At 38.4% G+C, this 19990-nt stretch overlaps 1 protein-coding gene across 1 annotated transcript; it reads left to right on the top strand.

Moving 5' to 3' along the window:
• The first annotated feature begins 14524 nt into the window (after positions 1 to 14524).
• LOC111920867 (protein unc-13 homolog) lies at positions 14525 to 16020 on the top strand. The gene is made up of 6 exons (XM_023916445.2): positions 14525 to 14680; positions 14807 to 14917; positions 15002 to 15211; positions 15463 to 15564; positions 15640 to 15660; positions 15976 to 16020. The coding sequence occupies exons 1-6, from the start codon at positions 14525 to 14527 to the stop codon at positions 16018 to 16020; spliced, it is 645 nt and encodes a 214-aa protein (XP_023772213.2).
• The last annotated feature ends 3970 nt before the right edge of the window (positions 16021 to 19990 follow it).

The raw sequence follows: 19990 nt of genomic DNA, 5'->3' as shown, positions 1-19990 counted from the left end.
TCTACTCGACGAGTCTGGAGCTCCCAACTCGTCGAGTATCTCTATAAAAATGAATAAATTATGATTAAATGTGTACCAGGAACCATGCATTACATGAGATATCTCATGGATCAGCTGAATCTGAACATGAGACAACATAGGTGGCTTCACATAGTCAAGGATTATGACTGCAAGATTTTGTACCACCTAGGGAAAGCGAATGTGGTCGCTGATGCTTTGAGCCGCAAGTTGGTGAGTTCTTCTGTTGGGAGCCTAAGTATGAGGATTTTGATTGATTCACCATTGTTGGATTAGATTAGGAGGCTCAAGCTAAGGGAGTCAAGGAAGAGAATTGGTAGCTAGAATGAATGGGGGTAGGGGAGATTGACAGGTTTTCTACCGACGTATGTGGATTGTTGACCCGATACAGTCAGGTTTGGGTATCATATTTTGGTGGGATCAGGCAGACTGTGCTGGAGGAGGCACACAAGTCCAGATTTTCGATACACCCTTGAGTGACTAAGATGTATCGGGATTTGTGAGTTATTTACTGGTGGTCGTGCATGAAGAGAGAGATAGCCTGGTATGTTGAGAGGTGTTTGACTTATCATATGGTCAAGGCCGAGCACCAGAGGCTACATGGAAAGCTTCATCCCTTGGAGGTCCCACTGTGGAAATGGGAGCAAATCACCATGGATTTCATGAGCAAGTTACCTCGGACGGGTATGAGGTTTGATGCAATTTAGGTGATAGTGCACCGTCTGACCAAGAGATCCCACTTAGGAATTCCAGAGAGCTCCTCAGTCGAGAAATTGGCCAATGTTTATGTGCAGGAGATCATCGCTCGGCATAGTGTTCCTGTTTCCATTATGTCAAATCGAGATGTTTGGTTCACTTCTCAGTTTTGGCAGAGGTTCCACGAGGAACTGGGTACAAGGTTACACTTTAGCACTGCTTATCATCCGTATAATGATGGGCAGATTGAGAGGACCATTTAGACGCTTGATGATATGTTGTGAGCCTGTATGATCGATTTCGGTAGGATTTAGGACTCCTACCTTTCCCTAGCTAAGTTTTCTTACAACAACTATCACTCTAGTATCGGTGTGCTGCCGTTTGAGCTTCTCTATGGAAGGAAATGTTGTACCCTAGTCTATTGGGGAGAGGTCGGTCACATGATTATAGAGAAGACTAAGGTAGTTCTTCAGACGATAGAGCTTATTCAGCAGATCAGACAGAGACTGTAAACAACACAGAGTCGACATAAGAGTTATGCTGAAAGGCATTAATCCGAGTTGGAATTTCAGGTTGGCAACATGGTTTCACTGAAGGTATAACTTGGAAGGTTGTGCAATTCAGGAAGAAGGGTAAGTTGGGGCCCCAGTATATCAGACCGTTTTGAGTGATTGTCAGGGTTAGTAGGGTGGCCAATCGGTTGGATTTGCTTAATGATGTTAGTGTTGGGTTTTGAGCATTCTAACACTCCTAAGTGTACATGCAACCCTAAATACCTTGGATCTATGTTTTCTCTATTATACATGCAAATAAGAACTTCCAAGGTATTATCCTAATCTAGCATATAAAACAATGAATATAATAAGATAGAATACATACCTCTTTCATGTAGAAAGTCTTCATGAAGCTTGAGTGCCTAGTGCCCCAAGTGTGACACCTCAAATGGAATCACAATCATCAAAACACTTAGAATAACTTGAGAGAATTCTACACTTCATGAAATCGGCTAGCCCTCTCTAGAATAATACTAGTCTCTCTAGTGGCCGATTTTTTCTCAATAATAAGATGCTTATATAGTTATACAATTAAGGTAAATCCTAATTGTCATGACTTTCCATTTCCTTGGATCCATGGGTACAAATACACCATGGAGCATCCATGGAGCATCATATGGGTTTTGGCCCAACTAGATAATCCATGGAGCATTAGCCCACTATACAAGTATGGATGATTTACACAATCAACCCATATATTTAATTAGTCTTCTTTTGATCACTTAATTAATCCTAGATTAATTCTTGATCAATACTAATTAAATAATCTCATTATTCTTATTATTAATATACTAGAACTTATAATATATTAATAACCATAAGTGTCTTATTTCTCTCATTATAGTCTATCCAAGTGCATGATGGTATGCAACCCAAATGGACCATGCCGGGTCGGGTCAAGTCTTACCAATTATAGTTATGGACTTAGACATTAATCCAACAGTCTCCCACTTGGATAAGTCTAAAACTATTATTGCGTATGAGTTCAGGAACCAACTGGAAATCGTAGCTCTCAAAAGCTTCTGTCGAACTCTGACCTTGTAGATGAACTCTGACCTTTGTCAATGACTTGTCCATTAGATAAGGGATCATATATTCCTCCATTCTAGATATCATATGGACTGAGACATGGATTATAATCCTTCTCTCTGTCCATTTGTTGTTTCCCGATTTCCGATTTATGACGACTGACTAATTGAACAAATCAAATCAGTCCTGGCCCGGCCGAGCACTTCCATTTGTCATCATCAAATCATCGAGGGGCCCACAGATATCGCTTTTATCCCGAAGGTAAAAGGAATGGATAAACTTCGACTCATATGGCTTGTTCTACTACTTGTTGAATCATACACAAAGGCACGTTTTATAGCACCGAGTTACCAAATGCATTTTCGTGCAATCAATGTACTATCAACTCATAGTAACAACTCATATCTCTAGGTTTGAAGAATATAAGATATTATCGTCTCATGATCACTCGTGATAAAATCCATGAAGTGATTCTAATGAGCGCGGGTTGAATCCAATACTCAGAACTTATGAGCACTCATGAGTGTTGTAGCCCTTTGTCCAACACCTTAGACCTCTACAAGCCAACCCATGACAGTCTTAATTCATATCTACTTCCAACATATGACCGACTGTGGATGGTTTGAATAACTTAGTCATTCCGGAAGAATAACCCAGTTTATTCAGGAAGTCAAAACATGCAAAGTGAAACACAGTAATAATTGAATCCAATATGGTATCAAAACCTATGAACATAAATAAAACACCTTTTATTTATCACCATATGATTGCACATTATTCATTGTATACTGTTTCAGCTATCAACTTTATTCTTGAATTTAAAACAATAGTTGTCCCATGCTCCAAGCATGTACACTATGTTTTTCTAAACACTAGTCATGCCACACACCAAGTATGCATACTATGTTTGTCTATGATCTTTACTTTGTGAACTAGATCAATTGAACATAACTTCAATGATTCTCTTTTCACACTCCCAAATCCTTACTGCAAATGCAAGAATTCCAAATTCATGCCATTTACTGAAATCTGTTAGATTCTAAACTTATATGCATTGAACCTCTTGTAATGATTATGCACAAAGTCAGAAGGACTTGACAACAACCATTACAGACCATTCCAAAGGAGATCAGCTCCTTGGGAACATCCTTCTTGCATTAAGTTTCCTAATCTTAAACAAATTTATAAATTCTAACTTTGAAACATTTCCAGATTCCATTTTGACTATCACTTCTGAACAAGATTTGCCTCCTTACAGATTATGTCAATATGGTCCTTCCAGAATTATCACTATACTTCCAACTGTCCTTGAGCAACCAATCTTTGGTAAACCTTAGATTGTCTTCGACAATTGTTTAATCATTTTAGTCATATCCAGTTCTAAACCTTTTCCCTTCTTAATGCCCCAGGCATTTGGAAAATTTTAGAACGGATGATTATAGCACATGTAATCGATCCTATATCCGAAGCATATGAAACACGATTCATGATGTCTCACATAAAGACTAAACCAGTCTTTTGCTATAACATTTCCATTTCTATTTGCCAAGTTCTCATAATTCAAATTATGAAAAAGGATGCCGTAATCATAATCGAATTTTAGAACGCAAATAATGGACCCGTATAATGAATTTTCTTATGTTGAGCCATTCCAACATGAAATTCATATATATATCATTGACTAAATGATTAAAACCTCACGATCTAAGCTTATAGATTTGAGATGAAGTATAATTTCCTCTCCCTTAATTATAGCAAAACAACTTTTTCCCAATTGAAACTTTTGTTTTCTATAATTAACATTGCTAACTTGCAATACTTATCATAATTATCATGCTCCCACTAACATGATGATTATTAGCATAACACTTATGCTCCCACTAGCTTTGACATGTACTCAGAAATCAACTGACTTCCTTACCAAAGTTCATATTTCTGATACTAGATTGTTTTGATAAAACTTTATCAAAATCATACACCTTCCCTTAGATAGCACACTTGTGTGTCTAAACAATTATGAAGAGGTATGCCGTAATCATAATGGTTAGACCTTTTTGCCATTTCTCACAAGTCCATGTTAGTGTGCCGGTTAACCACACGCGCTCCACTAACGACTTTGAGAATGCAAATATCACAATTGCTATCTAGATAAAATCTACTTAGTGAAAGTGTTTCCTCACCATCATTTTCATGAATCGGAGAGAAACCTTATGACACTTAGATTTATATGGTGTATGAGTTCCTACCCATATGAATTTGTCAAGACCATAATCACAAGACAAAGATAATGACAAATCCAAAACCATATGGATTGAACTCAATCTTAATTTCTTGCCACCTGGCAGCTCAAGGGCCTGCCATTGCTTCCAAGTTGTTGTGCAACAAATTGAGAACTCTAAGAACTCATATGCAAAGCCAACTTTAACTGGAATGGGCACAGAATATGTCAACACGATAGGTTATGAACCTCAAGTTGTGTGCTAATGAAGAACTTCAGGTTCCATTCTTGATTAGTTCTTGAGACTTTCAAGACCTTTCAGACTCCCACTGTCCTCTTGACATATAAGACTCCCTTGTCAAACATCCAAGAGATAGTGCAGATTCTAATCAAGACAAACACTTCACACAATTGGCCTAAGTTGGTCTTTGTTTTATCCAAAACATCACAACTTACCAATTTCAAATGTACTAGAGTAGAAAACTTTTACTCTTACATTTGACAAGTGTTTTAAACCTTCTTTTGAGACATGTCACTCAAGTTACAATCTTGGAGTATGACTCTAAGACTTGTATTGGAACGAAGTATGACTCATCTTCTTGATTTAACCATTTCAACAATTCAAGATCCCTCTTCTTAGTCATAAGAATGCACTAAGATTTCCTTAGAGAACTAATTGTGCTATGGTTTCTTAATCATTAAGATGATCACAAAACTGATACTAAAGTACTCTCCCATCTTTTCAGATTTGAGAAACTTTTATCCTTCTGCCTTATTTGATTCTTCTTATTCGCTCTGCCATACATTGGGACCTTTTCCAATGTCTCAGAGTTACACTTAAGCTTGTAAGTATAATCATATTTACTGAGCTTTAGTAAACTATGACGAGTAGTCTTATCAATCTTTTGTGGTGGACTTAATCAGTGCACAAGAATGTGTACTCGATCCTTTAGTCCTTTACTTGACTCACACATCCATGTGAATAAGTAATTAGTCTTAATTTTTCCAAAACTTGAAAGTTCTCATTCATCTTGCTATATGACTTGCATGATTCCAAGTCCCGGTCCAATTGAAACTTGGGTGATGAGAATCTTTCCTTATTTGGTAAATCTAGACATTACCACAAATGAAAGAATCAATTTCATATTTCCACTCTTGCTCTTAATGGAATCATATAAGCAACAATTTTCTCTCAAATGCCATTGTAAGGATATTTTAAAATAAATAAAATCAAAAATTTTTCTTTTATTTTAAAACTTTGCGGAAAAACTTATCCTTACAATCCATATGAAAAATTGTTGTTATCTATTCCTAAGCAATATCTCATAACTCCTAAGAAGTAGCTCAAGAATCCGATTTTTCAAACTATGCGATAGAAATCCATCTATGCGATCAGATTCAGCATATTCTTTCTTTAAGTTTCTTCACTTTTCTTTTGATTCTTAAAACATCACCATATGACCCAGTCACATCATGTATCAAGAATCTCAGAATAGAAACTTAACAGAGTTAGATAGTGGATTTTACCTAAAGTAGAGTCAAACTTATTGACTTTAACATCCTTAGGTAAATTTGGCAGCTTCGCAACCAATGCCCCTTCCTTTTGCAATATAAACATATGGACCCTTTGATAATGGTACACGAGACTATCACAGACTTAGCTTTTCTCTTTACCATTTGGTCAACCGAGTTGACTATGGCCGATCCCTTTCCATTGGGAAGAGAATGCTTTCTGGGATTTCCTGTGTCACTATTGTCAATGTCCATCAAGTTTTAAGAAAGTTGATCTTAGATAAGATCATTAAGGGTCTTGTCATAGTCTGTTTCATAGGTGTCCCAAAGGAACTCACTATGTGACTTAGAAAGTGATTGAACCACCAACTTTCTCAAGACTTTGACACCCAACTCTCCCGGCTTGTCAATATGTGACTACATCTCCAAGATGTGTTCACAGCTAGACCTTGCCTTGCCAATAGGGCTTGAGTGACCTTAAACTTTTCAAGAACTTGTGGGTTAGGGAGAATAATCGGAGGAGGAGAAAGAAGTATGATATCCATGGGACATCATCTTCATTAGGAAACCTTGTTTCAAAAGATTTGGGAAGATCATAGGTGCCTAAACCAGACAACTTTTGGGAGATATTCAAGATAGTTGATTTAAAGTCCTTAATATGACACCCAATATGAAATATTAAGGCTAGGACCCAACAAACTATTTTATAACTTAGAAGAGGTATGCCGTAATCCAAGCTATAAAATATTTGAAGGTAGGTGAATGACGATTCACCAATTTCCACCAAGATAAACGAAATGTATTTATTAGGTTTTAATTGGTTTTGAAACTCCTAGATCTTTGAGATTCAGTGAACTTTTCAAAGGCATGTTTCAATCTCGAGTGTGCCCTTCAGGTTTTGTGACTGGGATGCCGAGGATCACAAAACAAGGTGTGAAGTAACCATGCAAATCACTTGGTACCCTTAATAAATTACCCCTCAATCGATGTGCCGGTTAACCACACACACTCCATCGATACTATGATAAATATTAAGTCACCCTTTACCTACCTTGTTAAGTCCAAGTTAGTGTGCCGGTTAACCACACATGCTCCACTAACGACTTAGACAAAGTGTAAAGTGTAATTTCATGGGTTAGCACCTTATTCACATTTTTCCTAAGTAACTAAGATTGGGTATTATTAAGAGTTTAGTTACTTAGTATTATCATTAATACTTTTAATGAAGGGAGAATTCTAGTCCTGTCAAACCCGTTCGGCTAACGACCCTCCACCGGTCAAGCAAGCGGTGGGTGAGAGTGGACACCCATTAAGTTGCCATTTTATAGGCAACAACCTTATACCCACCTTATAGACCGGCTTCGTGAATGAGGCGTACTAGCGGTAAGACTGACTTTACTCTTATACATATATATTATTAACTTATAATATTATAAAGTATAAGGGTTGAATTTTAACTTTTAAAATTCTAAGGGCTAACTTGGAATTAAAGTATTCATAAGGAAAACTTTTCAAATTCCAAAACTTGAGGGCAAGTTTTGAAACTATTCAAAACTAATTAATTCCATAACTTATGTGTTTAAAGTAGTTTTAATCCAAAAACTCTTCAAGTTCCATAACTTGGGGACAAGTTATGGAAGACTTTAAACTAATAAAAGAACTAACTTTTTCTTTATTTTATAACTTATGGATTTAATTATGGTTACATATTTTTCTTTTAATGAAGTGACTCTTGAACTTCCATAACTTGAGGACAAGTTATGGAGTCATAAAAAATTATTCAATGACACAAGACTCTTCATTTTGTAACCATTGCCAACTTTTATGAATTTTATGAGTCTTTAATGTGACTCTTCATGTAACTTGAGGACAAGTTACACAAACACATTTTATACTCAACTCTTAGATTAAAATGGATTGAAAACAACTATTTCAATTAACTTTTCTATTAATCTAAGCAACTCATAAGAACAAGATAATTCAAATCAAACTTTTTTATGTAATTAGTCTAAACCTTAAACTAATACAAAACATGAATCTATTGACAATTATCTTTGAAAATGGATTAGCATGAACATTACCACATCAAAAACAAGTTTATAAGTTCAAAAACATCTTAGGGTAATGTTCCTAGTCCAATTCCAGCCAAAAAAGTCGAATTTATGCTGTCTGGGGGTCCAACTCGTCGAGTGCACGAACCAACTCGGCGAGTTGGATGCATTTTGCCTTGGACTCGGCGAGTCCATTCATGGACTCGGCGAGTCTGCTGGGCAGACATCATCAAAACTCGATTTTCCAGCTTCTTTTGCAAGTATAACAAGAAAACAAGCCTAGGCTCTGATACCACTTTTGGGTTTTGAGCATTCTAACACTCCTAAGTGTACATGCAACCCTAAATACCTTGGATCTATGTTTTCTCTATTATACATGCAAATAAGAACTTCCAAGGTATTATCCTAATCTAGCATATAAAACAATGAATATAATAAGATAGAATACATACCTCTTTCATGTAGAAAGTCTTCATGAAGCTTGAGTGCCTAGTGCCCCAAGTGTGACACCTCAAATGGAATCACAATCATCAAAACACTTAGAATAACTTAAGAGAATTCTACACTTCATGAAATCGGCTAGCCCTCTCTAGAATAATACTAGTCTCTCTAGTGGTCGATTTTTTCTCAATAATAAGATGCTTATATAGTTATACAATTAAGGTAAATCCTAATTGTCATGACTTTCCATTTCCTTGGATCCATGGGTACAAATACACCATGGAGCATCCATGGAGCATCATATGGGTTTTGGCCCAACTAGATAATCCATGGAGCATTAGCCCACTATACAAGTATGGATGATTTACACAATCAACCCATATATTTAATTAGTCTTCTTTTGATCACTTAATTAATCCTAGATTAATTCTTGATCAATACTAATTAAATAATCTCATTATTCTTATTATTAATATACTAGAACTTATAATATATTAATAACCATAAGTGTCTTATTTCTCTCATTATAGTCTATCCAAGTGCATGATGGTATGCAACCCAAATGGACCATGCCGGGTCGGGTCAAGTCTTACCAATTATAGTTATGGACTTAGACATTAATCCAACAGTTAGCCAGATTCACAATACCTTCCATGTTTCTCAGCTTCGAAAGTGTGTGGCTGATGATTCAGCTATAGTGCCTTTGGCTAATATTCAGGTCGTTGAGCATCTGAACAATGTTGAGAGACCAGTGACGCTTTTGGATAGAAAACTAAAGGCTATATGTAACGGTGGTATCATTGGTTAACGTCCACTGGAAGCATCAGAAGGGTTCTTAGTGGACATGGAACACAAGGCAGAGATGAGGGAGCATTACCTAGAGTTGTTTGCAGTAGCGGACTTCAAAGAATAAGTGTGATTCAAGTAGGGGGAGAATTGTAACATCCGGACTCTTGAAGGTATTCAAGATTATGATATTTTGGACTTTGGGTGAGACCACGTCGTGTTGAATTCATTCCATGACGTGTTGATGGTCAAAGTCTCATGGACTTTAAATGACTGGCACGATGTGGCAACCTATAGCCATGACGTGGCATCTGGTTAATGAGAAACCCTAATATCAGGGGTTTTCATCCCTATTTAAGGGGATCTAATGGCTAGGGTTTCTCACCCTTAGTCTCCATCACACCCTTTTAGCCTCCAAGCAAACCCTTACCTCCATTCTTTCTCTCTAAGCTTTTTGTGTTGATTTTTGCGGATTAGAAGAAAAAAAAAGGTGCCATTTCGACTTGGATTCAGCAATCAACTCTTCTCGTCATCTTGTTGTGCATCTTATGACTCTTGTAAGCCTTCAAGTTCCAAGCTTTTTGGTTTATTATGCATATATCTAGGTTTCTATGCCTTATTCTTCATTTTGGGACACATTGGACTATTGGGATTCCATAAAGTTGTCAACTTTATGGATCCCCAGAGTCCTTTTGAGGTTAAGAGTGTTGGATATGGAGTTTTATAGTGTTTTGAACTCTTTGATGAGTTTTTGGCCCCTTTTAAATCTATTTGACCTAGCTTGAGCTCAAGAAATGCATTGGACATGCATGTCGATAAAACAACAATTTCTATGGTCCATTGGATGAGAGAATGCCTTCTGGGAAGATTGAATGGCTAGTTTTATGGATTAAGAGCTTTATTTGATTAAGTTGCACTAAACAATCCCCACGGCATGGCAAAAGGTCACTACGGCGTGGCGGATGGAATCCTTGCGACTGTTTTATCCAGTAGTCTCCACGGCTAGGCTAGAGGGTAGCTACGATGTGGCGACTTTCTAAGTTGACTTTTGACCAAGTTTGACATAGTGGTATTTTGGGTATTTTTGAGCAATATTTAGAGACTAGCTCACTGTTTTAGTAAAGGTAACATATAGAGTTGGTATCCAGAGTTGTGTTGTGTTCATCTACCTTTTTAGACTGAGAGTTTTCTTCACTGTACTTTTGGGTCGAAGGCACCACTGTCGGCCTACTAGGTTATGTATCCTGGTATATATGATGTTATTATGTGGTAGTGATTGGTAGATCTACCTGTTAGTCTGTTGACTAGTTTTATGATTATTTGTTTGCTGGATATATGTTATCTATTGTGTATATGTCGACATAGTATGGATGGGTTAAGGCAATGCTGCTTTGTGCGGAAGCCAATAAACCTGGGAGTAAGCCAGACATAAGCTATAGGCCCAAAAGGCAAGCTAGATTTATGGCGTAGGCTCGGAGTAAGCCAGACATTAGTTGTGGTCCAGAAGGCTAGCCAGACTCATGTTGTGGACTCAGGGGTAATACGCTCTGTTAGCAGTGGATCCAGTATGCATGTTGTTATATGTTGCTTGGTGGTACTTCGGGGAACTCACTAAGATTTAGCATATAGTTTCAATTTATTATTTCAGGTACTTCAAATAATCGTGGCAAGGCGAAGATCTCATCGTACACATCCTTCAATGACATGTTTCTTTTGGGATTTGTGATACACTGATCTTGGGATATTTGTATTCGGTACTTGGCTCGGATATGAGTTTCGTTTAAAAATAATGATTCTATTAAATTTAAGAATGAAAATTTTTATTGTGATTTTGGAATGTTACAATTTAGGAATTATTGATTTCAAAACAGTCTCCATAATATAGGTTGTACCAGTTCGAAACAGTCTCTAAAATGTAGGTTCGAGCAGTGATTTCGAAATAAACCCGCAAACGATATTTAATTTAGGGGGCAAAAAAATTGTAACAACTGATTCATAGTATGTGTTAAATAATAATTTGCTAATTTTTATATAGCAACTAGACGAGTTGGTAGCCCCGAACTCAGCGACTAAAGACTAGAAGGGACACAGTTTTTAAGAAATCTACACGACGAGTTAAGATCCTCAACTCGGTGAATAGGTCTGCCATAATGAAACCCTAATTTTGGGGTTTTGCACCCTATTTAAGCATCTTAATCCCTACTTGTTGGCATTATTTCTAGCCTCCAAGCCCCAAACCCTAATCCACGAAACCCTTGTGCCTTGTATGAGATTGTGAGTTGTTTTGAGTGAAGATTGTGTGTTTTGAAGCTTTTTGAAGAAGGAGGAGCTTGGAGATTCAAAAGTAAGCTAGTAGATCCAGAAACAACATCTCATCCTCTTCATTTTCTGGTAGGCAAGTCCCAACCTTGCTTAGTAGCTTGTTAGATCTCCTACTTATCATTTTATGGGGTTTTTGGTCCAAGAAACATGATCTTTGGGACATGCACGTCCCAAGTGGGTATACCTTCAGATCTATGACCTTAAGGGGCTCATATTGCATAAAGGTGCAAACTTTATGGCTATGGAATCCCCATGCAAGATAAAAGTTTCCATTTTAGCCTTTTAATCTTAAAAAGGTCATGCATGGGAAGAAAGTTAGGAACTTTACGTGTTCATAGCGTGCTTAGAGTCTGGACCTCAGTGAATATGCCTTATTATAGATGGTTGGTGGACCAAGATCTAGGTCCTAAAGGGTTAGGGATTAGGCTAAACCTATGAAGAAGGGCTATTAACAGGTAAAGTTGCAAACTTTACCCTTAAAAGGATGTTTTCAGTGTGCATGAGGAATAAGAAGCTGATATCTAAAGATTAGGGGCTTAATCCTTTAAGAAGGCCCAAACAGACTGAAGAAATCATTGAGTCCATAGAGGAACTCGACGAGTTCAGTCGTTTTGTCCCGATTTTGTACCAGATAGAACCCGACGAGTTAGGGGGATGACTCGGCGAGTTGGATCGCGATTTCAGGATTTCTGAGTTATAGAACTTGGCTAGTTGATAGGTCAACTCGACGAGTTGAGTCAACCCAAAATGTTGACTTGACCAGAATGTTGACTTTAACCAAGGGTAATGTAGTCATTCTACCCTAAGAAAGATTTTGGATATTGATTAATTGTTACTATGATGATGTTAGTTGGGGAGCCGCGGAAGCAGCCGATAGAGATCCCTCACCGAGAGATTCAGCATCCAGCTTTGTGAGGTGGCTTTTCTTCTTGCATGTGTATGTTTATATGTTCCAGGCTTCGGTCGGATACCGGGGCAAGCCCAATGAATGTTTAGCTTATATGTTACGTGTTATGTGTACTGGGCTTTGGTCCGATGTCGAGGCAAGCCCGAGGAATGTTTATATGTTTATGATATGTGTTTATGTTATATGCTTATTGATATCTTGTTATATGTATACCAGCCTTCGGTCCGATGTCGGGCGGGGCTCGGTGTCGGACGGGGCCCGATGCCGGATTCGTCCGATACATTCGGGGCCCGATGTAGTGGGCAAGGCCTAATGTATGCTATTATGTGTTATGTGCATGGTATGTGGTATAGTTTGGGCACTACAAGAAAAACAGCCTTTAACGATGCGCAATCAATGACATGCGCTAATAGAGGATATGCATTTGTGTGTGCCCTAAAAATCGATGTCAGTTTTCCAAAATTTGAAGGATAGAGGACACGCATTTGTGCGTGCCCTATGATTAGTGTTAAACAAAACAAAATTAAAAACACGGAAGGCGCTTATTTTAAGTGTGTGTCGTCTACAAATGTCGCTTTATATTTTTTTAACAAAACGCGCGTTTTTAAAGAGGGATCTAAAATTCTAAAATTTTGAATACCCCGCTTCTCACTCTGATCCTATGGGTCGCCTTATCTCTCGCACAGAGCCATTCTCTCCATCCCCTCTCTCTCTCTCTCTCTCTCTCTCTCTAACCCTAGACACAACCACTAGCCATTCACGTTCCTTCTTCCTTGCTCCATATTTTTTACTTTCGTCGGATCTATCTTCTTCTCCCCCAACGCTATCTTCTTCTTGCTCCATAAAATAAAATCGGCGACCAAAGAATCATGCTCGCTTCTTATTTTGCTTTTCCGTCTCTCACAAAACCCTAGTTTCTATCACCGCTTCTTGTCCCTCACAAAATCTTCCATAGAACCGACGATTGGGGGTCTGCGACTCTTCACGTTGACAACGCCCTACTGCAACTCACGATGGGGCCCAACGGTGAAGCAATTACATAACATGGTTGACTGCTCTGGCATATTTACTTTCGTATTCATCTTCTTCCTCTCTAGCTTCCCCTAAATACAAAATTAATCCCACTGTTGAATTAGTGAATTAGGGGTTAGGGTTTTGAGTGATTTGGGGAGAAGATGGTTGGCTCTAATGACCAAAAACTTCCCGGAATTGGGATTGAGAAAAGAAGATTGTGTGGAAGGAAGTTGGATTGACTACGTACTTTACTGGGCCTACTTCAACAACACAACCGAAGACACAGTGAGGTAAAGTTTACGGGTTGCAGCTACTCTTCCCCTCCATTTCTCTCTTTCTCTCTCATGTCTCATCTCTCTCGCTCTAATAAACTCCCATGTTTATTCCTTTTGAATGCTCTCTCTCTCTCTCTTACAATTTTTAGATCGAGGTGCTCTCTTGTCGTCGATGTTTCTGGATGTAGTCCTTCGCATACATGTATGATTTAGTACAAGCTTACTTTGCATCTCATAATACATCATATGAGTTAAACTCAAATTTCATCCTTAATTCAAGAAATTAGCTATGATTTAGTACTCAATAATATTGAAATCACGTTATTATAGCTTCCATTCATTGCTATACACCATAAATTCGACACATGTACAATCTAAGTTCATATTAACAAGAGTCAAGAGTTTGAGTATCCTCAAAACTGATTAAGTTAGAAGTCAACTTCTGGCCTCTTGAATGCATATCCTGATTAGATCCTAAAAAATCAGCCCCTTCATCTTTATTCAATTCTTTTCGAGGTCAACACATGTATGAATCACCCGTACAAGTCAACCAGGAGACTGTAGGTGCAATGCTACCAAAACTTGGTGAGTTTCATCCATCTCTTGTGCATGTGATGGGTATTTACTATTTTTTTTAATCATGTTGCATATCATGTTGGATATTTCACGGAGGTATAATGTAAACACAGATTTTTGAGGCGATGGAGATTAGAACAAGACAAGGGCTACTCAATGCAATGGCTGGAAAAGTGGGGAAAAGAATGGATGCTCTTTTGATTCCTCTCGAGTTATTATCCTGTGTTTCTCGAACTGAATTTTCTGACAAAAAAGCTTACATAAGATGGCAAAAGAGACAAGTCAGTCCCTTCTCTCTCTGTTTTGTTTCGTAGCCTTATCGTATTATTCATGGGCATGTATAAGTAAATTTTCAACTTTAACTAATATTGATGTAAGATGTTTGATCCAATGTTGTGTTAGTTCAGTTGAATATGTTGGAGGAAGGACTTGTGAATCACCCAGTTGTGGGATTTGGAGAATCTGGTCGCAAAGCAAGTGAAATGAGGATTCTATTGGCAAGAATTGAAGAATCTGAGGTTAAAATGAGATCTTTTTAGTTTTTACATATGCTATGCTCTATTGATCTTACTTTATCATTTTTTAAATTTGTCTTATTTCAGTCATTTGCACCTTCTGTGGGTGAACTTCAACGCATAGAATGTTTGAGATCTCTAAGGGAGATTGCCATTGCACTTGCAGAGAGGCCAGCTCGTGGTGACTTAACTGGTGAAGTATGTCATTGGGCAGATGGGTATCATTTGAATGTCAGATTATATGAGAAACTTCTTTCCAGCATTTTTGATGTTCTAGATGAGGGGAAACTAACTGAGGTATGTAAATTTTATATCCAATGTTAAGCAAGATGTTGTTATAAATTGATTAAATTCCCTCCCTCCACCTGTACCCTTACAAACCATGGTAGCATAATTAACATTAAACTTCTAATGTTGTATTTACTAGTGGAGTTAAATGCAAGAAGTGGCTACATTTTTGGGTAGATTTAACAAGCCTTAAGAAAGAAATGGAAGTAGCATATGATGATGATGCATAACAAACAGCTATATTTTATGAATGTATGCAGGAAGTGGAAGAAATACTTGAACTTCTAAAGTCAACGTGGCGTATCTTGGGAATAACAGAGACTATTCATCACACTTGTTATGCATGGGTGCTATTCCGCCAGGTAATAACAAATGATAAATTAGTTTATTATAGTAATTTTAAGAGCTATAAATTTAATTTTTTTTTCTTTTTGCAGTTTGTGAAAGCAAAATTGCTGGTAATAATGTACTTTATTTAATTAAAGTCCTCTTGCTTATTATTTGTCTATTTTAAATTCTTCTGTTGGTTGGTTATTCCTAGCAACTGGTTATGTTTAATAATCTTCAAAATTTTAATCCGACTCACTCAGAAACATTTGATTTCATTCCATTGTTTCAAGACATACATAGAGTTATCGAAGGAGATAAATGAATGAATCTTTCAACAAATTATCTCAGGTTCCATCTTTTTCTACAAATCACCCAATATTTCTACATATGATGATAATACCCCTATATAAATATAACTTATTTATCTTTTTTTCTTCTTATAGAGAACAACTTGGTTGGGAATATTTTACATGTGCATACCTACATGAATTGCCCTTTGTTATGTTTATGGTGGATGGGTAAATTTGGCAAGAGAACAGGTTGGTTTATGAAATCCTTCATTTATTTTCATGATATTATCCAAACATTTTAATTTCCAATTCCAAAAATTTATTTATTGCTAACTTATTTACATATTTTTCTTCCTCATTCTCAAGGAATTGGGCCCACACAAGGTTGGAGCACTTATATAGGAAGGTTAATTCATGTAAATTTTAAGTTTTGTTTTATGATTTTGAAGGTTCTGTTCGTTACATTTTTATTTTTGATTTAAATATTGTGTCTGATATGGTGTTTGTTTGGTTTTGGGTTTTGGTTAGGAAGTTTGAGCTCGGTACGTAAGTTCGAGCAACATCTATGGTGGCCCGAGCAGCATCTATTTCAATATTGATTGTGTGAAAGTCATCTACTAAAGCAAGGTTGCTGTAAGAGTTGATGATGTGAACATTGTTCCAAGACCTTCAGTGAGTTATGATGATGTCCCTTAATAGCAACGTAGTATTAGGTTATGTAGTTAGCCATGATTATTTGTATTTGCATTTTAGTGCAATGAATTATCTTTCTTATTTATTGTATTTTATTATTTATTTTGTATGACATTAACTTTTATGCAATGGATTGTATTTTTTGTATATGGTATTTTATTTTCTGTTATGAGACATGAAATGCAAATTTAATTTGAAAATTAGTAAACCTATAAATATTTTTTTTTTAAAATAAAAATAAAAATTACGATACGCAAAAATGTGTGTCATCTTCATTTATGACATGACCTTTCTTGATAGCGGCTTTAATGATACTCATTGCGTGTCATAAATGCGCGTCGTAAATGCACGTCGTCTCTCGTTATGACAGGGCCTTCCTTGACGTGCATTTGCGCGTCGTCTGAGCGTTTTACGATGCGCAATGAGCGTCGTAAAAGGCCTTTTTTCTAGTAGTGGGGGAGACTCACTAACCTTCGTGCTTACAGTTTTCACTTTTGGTTTCAGGTACTTCTGGTAGCAAGGGGAAGAGCTCGGGATGATTGCAGTGCACACACCATTCTTTTCAGCCCGGGATGTTTAGACTCTGATATTTTGACATGATTTTGATACATGGATAGTTGTTTATGGCATTTACGAGATACATGATTTATGGTTTTTATATGATGAATAATACTCATGGTTTTTATTTATGAATGAAAACAAAATTTTTGGACTGTATCTTTGGGATGTTTCAAGTTGGTATCAGAGCGTTGGTTTGAGGGATTCGGGCACACTCTCTGTTGTGTCTGAACTCAAACTGAGGACTTGGTATGAAAATCTTCAAATGAAAATCATTTTCATAAAAAGAATTTTGAAAAGAGAAAAGAACTTTGAAAAGAAAAAAATAGGGTGTGGTGCATGCAATCAGCCGAGCTCAAGTAAGTATTCCCAAATTACCCATACAAGTTTATGTTATGATATGAGAACTGCATTCTAGATTAGGGCTAAGGATCTAGGATGGATGCCTTATGTGCCTGTTATATGTGTATCAACTTTATGAACCGCATGCTAGTACATATTAGTCAGTGATATGATGGCTTGATTAGGGTATGCCTTATTATGTGTACTTAATGCTTGAATGCTACTTGCTTTGTGCTTTTAGGAGTTCTAGTTATCTCTAACTAACTAGTAAACGAATAGGCTAAGTTACATATTGTGAGGAAAAAGTAGTTTCAGAAGGTTAGGTTTAGCCTTATTTCGCAGCTCTCGTTTGAGTCTAACTGTTGTAGGGTAGGACCTCTCTTTTGAAGAATTATCTGGTCTTAGTGATATGTAATGGTATTTGCAAGCTAGTTAGGGGAGATAGCATGGACTTCTTATACAGCTAATGGCAGAGAGTGGGTTAGTGATTACCCTAGGGCAAGCCTACGATGAGATTAGCATGAGAACATCAGTAACAATAGAAGGGACTTGGTGGAGTCAAGGCAGTACTTAAGGAAAGTACGGATAGATGTGGAAGGTAGTATGGGCCCGTACTACTGAAAGCACAGGATCCATACTCGAATTAAGGAAGGCTGAGATGAACCCAGGAAACTTGTAGTATGAGAGATCCCTCGAGTTATGATGTGTATACTGATGTTTGTTATGATCTAATTTCAGTATGGTGATGCTACGCACTAGGCCAGTCAGCAGTTCAGGTGCCGGGGAGGGATCAGGCTCAGGCTCTGGATCCAGGCAGCACGACGAGCAAACGAGAACGTTCACTTCGTCTGAGGTCACACGCAATATTTTAGACCAGACTCCTATGATCTTTGGTACGATCAAGGAGGGTATCCTTGAGCTTTTAGATGAGAGACTGAGTGCATTCCGCACTGAGGTAGCGACCATAATGGTGTCGCGCACGCTGACATTCAGGGAGTTTCGAGCTTGCTGAGCTCTAGACTACCATGGGGCTCGGGACCCCATTGCTAGTAGTAGATGGTTGGCTGATGTCGCTAATGCTTTCTGTACAAGCCGATGTCCCGACGGGGACAAGGTCCGACTTGCTTCTTGTCTTCTGAAGGACAGGGCATGTGACGGGTGGGAGGAGATTGGGCGAGCCATTGGAGATGATGCAGTTCTAGATGCGATGACCTGGAGTGATTTCTCGGCCAGGTTCAGGCCAAGTTTGCACCTATGATTGAGGTGCATCAGCTTGCTAGGGAGTTCCAGGATCTTTAACAGACGACTGAGACGGTGACCAAGATCACCGCCATGTTCAGGGAGATAGCCCTTCTCATTCCACAGTACGTGGCGAACGAGGAGATGAAACAGGCTCGATATCATGAGATGTTGTGGAGTGACATCCTCCATTTTGTGAGCTGATCCACCACCACCACGACAGTATCAAATCTGATTTGCTTTCAGTGCAATCAAAGGGGACACAAGTGTTCCTAGTGTCCCAGTTTAGCAGGAGCAAGGCAGGTGGCAGCACCGGCTCCTGCTACGTTGAGGATTACAGACAGCCGTCAGGGCCGGACAGAGGCGCTTGTGGCTAGGAGCAGGGCCTTTCAGTTGATAGCAGAGGATGCATTAGCAGCTCCCGACATGGTGACGGGTATGTAACTTCTCCTTATCTCTTTATTTATATTGATTATTGATTATGTTTCTGTGTTTCATTATAGGATCGTTCTTAGTAAACGGTATATTAACTTTGGTAGTGTTTGATTCGGGGGATACCCAATCTTTTGTGTCACTCGCGCTCAGCAAGCGATTCACAGGGGCTCCAGGGGAGCTGGATTGCCCACTTGACGTAGAGATAGCAGATGATAGGACCGTTCGGATCGTGAGGGTTCACCAAGGATGTACACTGCAGTTGTTGGATGAGTAGTTTTATGTGGATCTAGTTCCTATTCCCCCGTAAGGGAATAAGGTTATCGTTGGTATGGACTGGCTGAGCCCTAATAGGGCACTGATCGACTACGAGCAGCAACTAGTAAGTGTTCGAACTCCTGGTGGAGGTGGGTTAGTGATTCATGGAGAGAGGCCGTAGGGTGGATTGGCCTTATGTTCAACAACGAGAGCGAAGTGCTACTTTCAGCAGGGTTGCACATGTTATGTTGCTTATGTCATGGATACCCGGGATAAGGGTAAGGCGAAAGTGGATGATGTACCGATCATGCGAGAGTACCCGAACATATTCCCGGAGGATTTGCCTGGGGTACCTCCGGAGAGACAGGTTGAGTTCATGATTGACCTAGTCCCTGGTGCGGCTCCGATAGCCAAGGCACCATATCAGTTGGCTCCTACCGAGATGCAGGAGTTGTCTACGCAGCTACAGGAGCTGCTAGATAAGGGATTTATCAGGCCGAGGAGTTTTCCATGAGGAACCCCAATCCTATTTGTGAAGAAGAAGGACGGGTCGCATCGCATGTGTAAAGACTACCTGGAGCTGAATAAGGTTACAGTAAAGAACGTTATCCTCTCTCGAGGATTGAGGATTTGTTTGACTAGCTAT

The sequence above is a fragment of the Lactuca sativa genome, chromosome 3 (genome assembly GCF_002870075.4).
Source record: "Lactuca sativa cultivar Salinas chromosome 3, Lsat_Salinas_v11, whole genome shotgun sequence".
In the NCBI taxonomy this organism is placed as follows: Eukaryota; Viridiplantae; Streptophyta; class Magnoliopsida; order Asterales; family Asteraceae; genus Lactuca; species Lactuca sativa.
Note: the sequence above shows the minus strand (reverse complement) of the source record. Positions and strands in the feature narration are given on the sequence as shown.